The sequence below is a fragment of the Lactuca virosa genome, chromosome 7, assembly GCF_052849685.1.
Source record: "Lactuca virosa cultivar CGN04683 chromosome 7, Lactuca_virosa_CGN04683_v6, whole genome shotgun sequence".
Classification (NCBI taxonomy): Eukaryota; Viridiplantae; Streptophyta; class Magnoliopsida; order Asterales; family Asteraceae; genus Lactuca; species Lactuca virosa.
Genome location: NC_136432.1, coordinates 159328144 through 159336560, shown reverse-complemented (window position 1 = coordinate 159336560; position 8417 = coordinate 159328144). Strand labels below are relative to the sequence as shown.

The 8417-nt window shown below is 36.7% G+C and overlaps 2 protein-coding genes across 5 annotated transcripts; one reads left to right on the top strand and one right to left on the bottom strand.

Annotated features, from left to right (window-relative positions):
- The first annotated feature begins 3060 nt into the window (after positions 1–3060).
- LOC145124653 (G-type lectin S-receptor-like serine/threonine-protein kinase At4g27290) lies at positions 3061–8029 on the top strand. 4 transcript variants are annotated; one of them, XR_013715664.1, is made up of 8 exons: positions 3061–3268; positions 3361–5060; positions 5158–5307; positions 5406–5545; positions 5661–5871; positions 5949–6175; positions 6288–6438; positions 6796–6932. XR_013715664.1 is itself a non-coding variant. In XM_079060067.1 (8 exons), exons 2-8 carry the CDS (start codon positions 3764–3766, stop codon positions 7099–7101), a joined length of 2493 nt encoding a protein of 830 aa, XP_078916193.1. In that variant the 5' UTR covers positions 3064–3268; positions 3361–3763; the 3' UTR covers positions 7102–8029. The 4 variants fall into 4 exon arrangements, 3 of the variants coding, with proteins under 3 accessions (XP_078916193.1, XP_078916194.1, XP_078916195.1); XM_079060067.1 differs by having other exon boundaries at positions 3064–3268; positions 5949–6186; positions 6796–8029; XM_079060068.1 differs by having other exon boundaries at positions 3067–3209; positions 5949–6186; positions 6796–8029.
- LOC145124654 (calcium-binding protein KRP1-like) lies at positions 7121–7567 on the bottom strand. The gene has a single exon (XM_079060071.1). The coding sequence runs from the start codon at positions 7565–7567 to the stop codon at positions 7217–7219; it is 351 nt and encodes a 116-aa protein (XP_078916197.1). The 3' UTR covers positions 7121–7216.
- Positions 8030–8417: the final 388 nt, after the last annotated feature.

The following is an 8417-nucleotide window of genomic DNA, read 5'->3' as shown; positions in this document are numbered from 1 at the left end:
ATGTACCACCGTGTGTGTGTGTGTGTTTATCTTAGTGAGTGTGTGTGTTTAGTTGAGACTTTGCATTGTAAAATTGTAATCGTGTCGGAATAATAATAAGAAAACTCAAAACCACCACCGTGAGGTGGTGGCTGCCGCCTCCTGTCGCCACCAACCGCCGTGTTGGGTGGCGGTGTGCTTTTGCTTGCGTTTAGTTGCTTTTTTGGATGCTTGGACAAAAATGGACTAGAAACCATAACCACCACCGTGAGGTGGTGGCCGCCGCCGTAAGCCGCCGTTGACCACCACTACCCGAGGTAGTAGTGGGTGGTGCCCGACTAACGAAACCCTGATGGGCCTAGTGAAACCCTAATGGGCCCAATGAAACCCTGATGGATCTAAGGACTTAGCTTTTGGGCCTATTGGGTTGGGATTGGGTTGGAAACCCTAATTAGGGTTTAGAAAACCCTAATTTTGGATATATTGGTTTGGACTTATCGGGACCCGCATTTTGGGTCATTGGAATGGAATTGTGAATTACACCCAATCACACCATATGATTTATCTAGTAGAGTGATGGACTTAATGGATTAAGTCCTTAATGGGTTAAGTGAGAAACATTTAACCCTAATCGTCATTTTATGTGAAAACCCTAATCTTGCTTGGGCCTTAAGTTGGGCCTTCCTATTGGGCTTTGGTGATTGGGCTAATAATGGGCTAACCAAGAACAAGCAAATGGACTAGAATAATTTAGTGGGCTTTACGGTAAGGCCCATGTGAGGGGTTGGAGCCCAATTTGGAAAATTGGGTCATAGATGGGCCATAATTGGGCCTTTATGATTATGAGATATTGGGCCATTAGAAATGCCAAATGTTTGGACTGGACTAAATGGTTGGGCCTTAGAATAAGACCATGTAAAGGTTTGGGCCCAATTTGGAAAATTGGGCCATATGTTGGGCTTTGATTGATAAGTTTGACTTTTGGGCCTTTGGATTGGGCCTTGAGTTTGAATCAAGCTAAGATGGGGGTAAAGTACTCTTTTACCCCAAGCATGGACCTATGGATATGTATTGGAACCCAATTATTAATTGGGTGTTGTTTTGATGTTGACAGTTCGGGAATCTGTCATCCAACATTCCGGGTTTTCGTCTACGGGACTTCAGCAGTGCGAGGTGAGTTACCTTCCAGTAGAAGTGGATCTAAGGCCACAATGACGGCCCACTAGTAGGAGTTGTTTGTTAGATGATTGTCTTTGTGATAGTTATCTGGTATGTCATTATCTGTTATGTTTGTGTGCTAGGATGCTATGTGATACATGTTAGTAGTAGTAAATGTGAAATAGTCCCCGGATATCGGTTGAAAGATACCGAAGGGGTCGTCAGAACCCATGCATGCCTAGCAGTATGTTTATGTTGTGTTATTATGTGGTAGTGGTAGGGGTGAAATAGTCCCTGGTTACCGGTTGAAAGATACCGAAGGGGAGGTTAGCTCCCAGTTACTGGTTGAAAGATACCGAATAGGAGGTTAGTTCCCGGTTACCGGTTGAAAGAGACCGAAGGGGTAGGTCGGGCACCCAGATATGCCTGACAGTATGATGTTGTATGGTATGTGGTATGATGGTGGAGCTCACTAAGCTTCGTGCTTACGGTTTACAGTTTTGGTTTCAGGTACTCGTTTTCAAAGGAAGGGAGCCGGCTTGATCGCAACGCATCACACTATGTTTTCCGCACATGAGATCTTTGGGATTGCACTCTGATATTGTTTTATGATAACATGTTTTGATTATTGACACTTTGGTTTTGATATGAGATGTTTTATACTGTTGGTTTTATAATAACTTAATTAAAAACAAAATTTTTGGTCTTGAATTTTGGGATGTTACAGGTAAATTGTTAAATTTTCTATATTTGTCAAACACTCAAAAAATTGACCGATTGATTCGAGTTGAGTTTTTGGAAATTTGCTTCGTAAGAAGAAGAATTCACTTCTATGAAAGACTTTTACATAAATTGTCTTGACGTTCACGTATCATTTTAAAATAAATAGGAATAAGTGTTATTGCATGCAATTCTTCGAAGTATGGAATAAGTAAATAATCAAGCTACAATTCTCAGTCTATACAAAAGGCATTAGTTGTTTTCTTTTGGTTTCATTTATAGTAGAATATCCTCGCTCTATAGGGACGCTAGCGCTTTACTAATAGAATAAAAAAAGGGCCTGAAATAGTAAGAGGTTGCGCTGCTACTCTAGGCTTGCTTCTTCCTACCCCTTATTGAAAATGAAACTAACGAGCAATCAATCAAACTAAAACGCTAACGTAATATTACTTAGTAAAGCAACCTTTCAAGCATCACACTAAAGTCATTCCACACATGCTTCTCTAACGAGAATCACTTCATTCCACTCTCCCAACAAGTCAATTAGCCCTGGTTAAAAGGCTAAAGAGCATATTGAACACTCATCCTTTCTCACCCTTTCTCGCTAGCAAGGTAAGTTCCTAGTCCTCTTAGTTAACTTACCTTTAACCTAAGTCACTAGTTTATGGCCTAACAATACAAGAAAACATTACTTATTGATAAAAGAAAGAAGGCCATTTTTTAGTACACGTTAGGATATTACTTCGGGGTTGATTAACACAATTATTGAAACAAAAATCAACTCATAAATATCATAAAACAATTTGACAAACATGTGGAGTTCAATGGTTTTGTGTGCCATTTTCTTTTTCCATGATAGAAATAATTGATTTTCCTCCAACCAGCTACCAATGATGGCCTCCAATTTTTTTTTGGGAGTGTAGAGCAAGATTAACATCTTATGTTGTACCTCATAACCACTTATAAGACAATGTCACAAATATCGGTAGTGACGAAGATAAAAAAAAATAACATGTTAAGCCATGTTGTACATGATATATGAAGTTTCTCGATCCATAAAAGGCTCTTTGCAAGACATAATCTTACAAGTCATGGTTCACTAAAAAAGAACCTACCATTTGACTTTTAAGAGTAAACACTCGTTCATTAAATATAAGCCCATACAAGGTTTAATTCAAGCGGCCATACTTGGTTTCACATTCGTCATTGTCAGTCAACTATGTAGGGCTCTGTAAATCCATAAATTTGAGGAGCTACAAAAGCATGGTCCCAATACAACTAGGAAACGTTATTTTAGATGGTGATGTACGTTGGCAACTTTACACGGCAAAAGCTCTATGGTGCGGAAGTAGGTAACTCCATTCAAATCGGTCTTTATTGTCTCAAGATTGATATTGACACTCGATCAAAGGTCGTCGACCATGCTCATTTACTGTTATTGCTTTTCAAATTCTCTCTCCTTTTGCAAAATTCTTAAATGGTTTTTCCTGTTCATTTGACCAGGTGTATGAAAACGGGTGCTTTGATAGGCCTCGTATGTGTTCGATGAAATGCGCAACAGAAATCTTGTGGTGAAAGTCGGTCAAGTGGACAGTAACAGGAGTAGAAACATGAGCGCTTTATGTGCCCCACCATACTTTGTCATTTACAAGCTTCCAAAAACGGTCAACAATTGGTTAATTTCAATAATTGTTCACATCGGTAAACGTCTACCGACTACGACGAATGCATCCACATCTAAATCCGGAATCATTTGCTTGCACATCGATTAAACAAACCATGCTTCGAAGTCAAAGATTGTGGGTGGAATCTGTTCCTAACGTCCTATGTTTTAATTTGCCATATCGTCGTCTCCAATCTGTCTTCTTCAAAACACAACTACTTCTCCATCAACATTAAAACATCAATGTCAAACATCATCGAGATCTTTCTCTTATGTTTCGTGATTTTCTACCTTCACAAGTCTTACGCAGTCGACACCATGACTGTAGCTGAATCTCTCACAGACGGAGATACATTAACTTCAGCTGGAGGAATCTTCAAAATGGGATTTTTCAGTCCAGGTAATTCTACAAATCGGTATGTAGGGATATGGTATACTAACGCTTCTGTTCTCACAGTCGTTTGGGTTGCAAACAGACAATTTCCCCTCACTAGAAATTCAGGTGTTCTTCAACTCGTTCGTAATCATAATCTCATCATCCTAGACAGCATTCAATCCAATAACACAATATGGTCTTCTTCTTCATCTTCATCATCTTCTTCATCACATATATCGAAAAAACCTGCATTGAATCCAGTTTTACAGCTATTAGACTCAGGAAATCTCGTTATAAGAGACGAAAACGACCAGAATCCTGAAAATTTCCATTGGCAAAGCTTCGATCATCCTGTTGACACTCTTCTACCTGGCATGAAGCTCGGAAGAAACTTCAAGACAGGTTTAGAGACATATCTATCATCATGGAAAACATCAGATGATCCATCACCAGGTGATTATACTTACCGATTTGATTACACAGGGTACCCACAATTAATCATGAGAAAGAAATCGGTTATCTCTTTTAGATTAGGCTCATGGAATGGTCTAGGGTTTAGTGGAATCCCAGTTTCAAAACCTGCAATTAACGCTAGTTACAAAATCGACTTAGTTGTTAATGAGAATGAAGTTTCCTATACTTATAATCTTGTTAACAAATCATCGACATTCTCAAAGCTTTCAATCACACCTAGTGGAACAGCACAACGGATATCATTTGTCAAACAAACAAAAAGTTGGAGAGTTCTTTTTACTGCTCCTGCTGATCATTGTGATGAGTATTCAAGATGTGGTACTTATAGTACTTGTAGTCTTTTATGTCAGTGTTTGGACAAATTTACCCCTAGAAACCAAAAGGAATGGGAGGTGAACGATGGGTCTAGTGGGTGTGTAAGGGTAAAAAATTTGGAATGTAAAAGTGATGGGTTTAGAAAATATTCTGGGCTTAAATTGCCAGATACACGGTTTTCTTGGTTTGATAAGAACATGAATTTGGAAGAATGTGAAATGAAATGTTTAAAAAATTGCTCATGTATGGCGTATGCAAGATTAAACATATTGGAAGGAAGTGGGTGTTTGATTTGGTTTGGTGATTTAATTGACATGAAAGATTTATCTGTGAATGTTCAAGACATATATGTGAGGATGGCTTCTTCTGATTCGGGTAAATTATAAATAATAAAACTAACAATTTTTTATGTTTTTTTATAAATGGAGATTCATTTTTCAGAGTTTTGATAAATTTTTATGGATTTTGGAAGATCATACAGTTTTGAAATCATCTGATGATAAGAAGAAAAAAGTGATGATTAAAGTTTTATTGCCGTTAGTTTTTGGGACTTTAATTATGGTAATGAGCTTGATGGTGTGTTATTTGAGGAAGAAAAAGAGAGCACATATGAACATGGAAGGTATAATTATTTTTTTTTTTTTTTTTTGTAACGTAGTTTAATTAGGTGTTTTTAGTTAATAACCATTTTTTAAAAGAACCCTTTTTGTAAATTTTTAGGGAGATTGAGAAATATAAATGAGACGCGAAATGAAGATATGGAGTTACAATTGTTTGCTTTACAAAGTGTAATGAAAGCTACAAAAAACTTCTCGTTGAGCTCTAAGCTTGGTGAAGGTGGATTTGGTCCCGTTTACAAGGTTAGAATATAGAATGAGAATCTCACTGGTCTACTGTCTAATGTCTACTGTCTAATGTCTATTGTCTACTGTCTATTGTCTACTGTCTCTACTGTAACTATATAGTTTCATGCAGGGGATCTTAGATGAGGGGCAAGAAGTAGCTGTGAAGCGACTCTCGAAAACATCAACACAAGGTTTAGAAGAATTCAAGAATGAAGTTATTTGTATAGCAAAACTCCAACATAGAAATCTTGTAAAACTTATCGGATATTGCATGGAAGATGATGAAATGATGTTGATATATGAATACATGCCCAACAATAGTCTAGACTCGATTATATTTGGTATGCTAATAATAACCTTTGATGAATAATCATCTATGAAATTTCACTAAACACAAATTTTTTTAATTATTTTTCAGATGAAAAACGAAGGAAATTACTAGACTGGCCTACACGTTACCACATTATTAACGGGATTGCTCGTGGACTTCTTTACCTTCATCAAGATTCAAGATTGAGGATTATTCATAGAGATTTAAAAGCTAGTAATGTTTTGTTGGATTCTGATATGAACCCTAAAATATCGGATTTTGGATTGGCAAGAAGATTTGGAGGAAATGAGATGGGATCCAATACAAGAATGGTGGTGGGAACATAGTATGGTTTAAAAAAATCAATACCATTTTCAATTATTACATTATAACAAGTATTTATAATCTATGTTTTTTTTTAATCTTTTGTATTATTTTTTTTTATAGTGGTTATATGTCTCCCGAGTATGCTGTTCATGGGCTTTTCTCGGTGAAATCAGATGTTTTTAGTTTTGGAGTTTTACTATTGGAAATCGTGAGTGGCAAGAAAAACAGAGGCTTCTTTCAACAGGACCACAGTGATAATCTTCTTGGCCATGTAAGTACAAAAATTAGCAACATACTTTAATTTATTTGTTTATATTAATATCTTACTTTCATTTTTCTATTACAACATTGTACTTTCAATTTTTTTTTCTTATTAAAACTTTCATGCATTTTTTAAAAGTATGATGCTATGATAAAGAAATTAACAAAATTGGTTCCTATATTTCAAGATTTCGATCAATATTTCAAGGTTAGAGCGACTAAAATCGATATAGAACCTTGAAAGAAGGACCAAAAGTGAAAAGGTTTCAATTTTGACCTAACATGGTAAAAATTAGAAAGTACAGGGACCATTTTTGTAACTTTGTTTTCTAAATCTCACATGTTCTGATCGATTGAAATTGTTCAGGCATGGAGGCTGTATAAAGAAGATCGATCCATGGAACTAATCGATGAAGCATTACTGGAATCATTCAGTGTTTCAGAAGCGATGAGGTCAATTCAGGTAGGTCTGTTATGCGTCCAACACTCTCCCGGCGACCGGCCAAATATGTCATCGGTGGTTGTAATGTTGGCCGGAGAAGGTTCGTTGCCGGAACCTAAACAACCTGGTTTTTTCACCGAAGACAATATTCTTCAAGCTCAATGTTCTTCAAGTGTAGCTACACAGTTTTCGGTAAACGAAGTCACCATTACACTTTTAGATGGTCGATAGTATGAATAATCGTATCATATTTTGTTAAAAATCTGTAATCGATGATTCTAGAATTTCGATTATGGAAGAATTATTGATTTTGTACATTTATCAAGGAACAGATGATAATAGTAAATTACATTTGATCGAATTCATGTTCAAGAGCTTCTTCTAACAAAAATTGGGACTGCTCCATCAAATCAGGGCTTAATCTGAACATCAGAACACAAAATTCCATCTGATTGAGCGCTCCATCTCCATCAAAATCGCCTTCCTTCAACATACTCCGAAGATCGTCGTCGCTCATATCTTCAAGACCTAAAAGCGAAGAGTTGTTCTTCAGACTGTCGAAGGTGATGACGCCCTTGTCTGCGTCCATCAGTAACTGAAATCCGTTGCATAACTCTCCTATCAGACCTTCGCCGCCTAACTTATCCGCCATTAAAGGTAAGAAATCATGAAACTCCGATTGATTCTTTGACGCCATTGATAATATTGTTGAAGAAGATCGAGAAGGGGTTTTGGATGCGTGATAGTGTGTTGAATACTTGAATGTGTGGTTGTGGATTATATATAATAGCCATTGGAGGACAACTGGAATACAGCTATGGTAGCTGCCAGCTTAATTACCTCCCGGGTACGGCGAAGGTGTGTGTGTCAGTATGTGTGAGTGGAGTAGAGGGGGTTGAAAACTTGTCGTTTTGTTTGAGAAGGTCATGGGATACTTCGTGTTAGGGACAACTTCACTATTTAATAGGACCAATCATATCGACATAAAATGTACATTATATTAGTTTTTAATTTTTAATTTTTTATTTATAAAGCATATCTACAACTTGTTGGAGAGAAGGATTGCTTGTTTTTAAGTGTTGATGAGATAACTAGATTCATATCATCAAATCGGTTGTAGAATTTTTAATTATTGTTTTGTGTAACTCATTTATTTTCATGTTGACTTGTTGGTTAGAGTTTATACATTATAAAATATGTTGTATCATTCCGGCTGGATGTAGCAAACCTGTCATGCCGTGTCGTGTTAAAACATTAAATAGGTTGACAACATTTAATCATAATCCGACCCGTTTACTTATTGTGTAGTGTCATGTCAACTTATTTATTTTTCTTGTGAGATTTCGGGTTAAGATTTAGACTTTATAAATATGTTGTGTCATTTCGGGTTTAAACATTTTAAAAGTTGGAAAGTAGGAGTCAAGGAGAAGAAAAGAAAAAGTGAAACATTGGAGTTGGGAAGTGAAAGGAATGACAAAATTCATAATAAATTTAGAAGGCAAAATCAAAATAGTTGGAGTTGGGGAGCAAAGAGGATAACTAGTGAG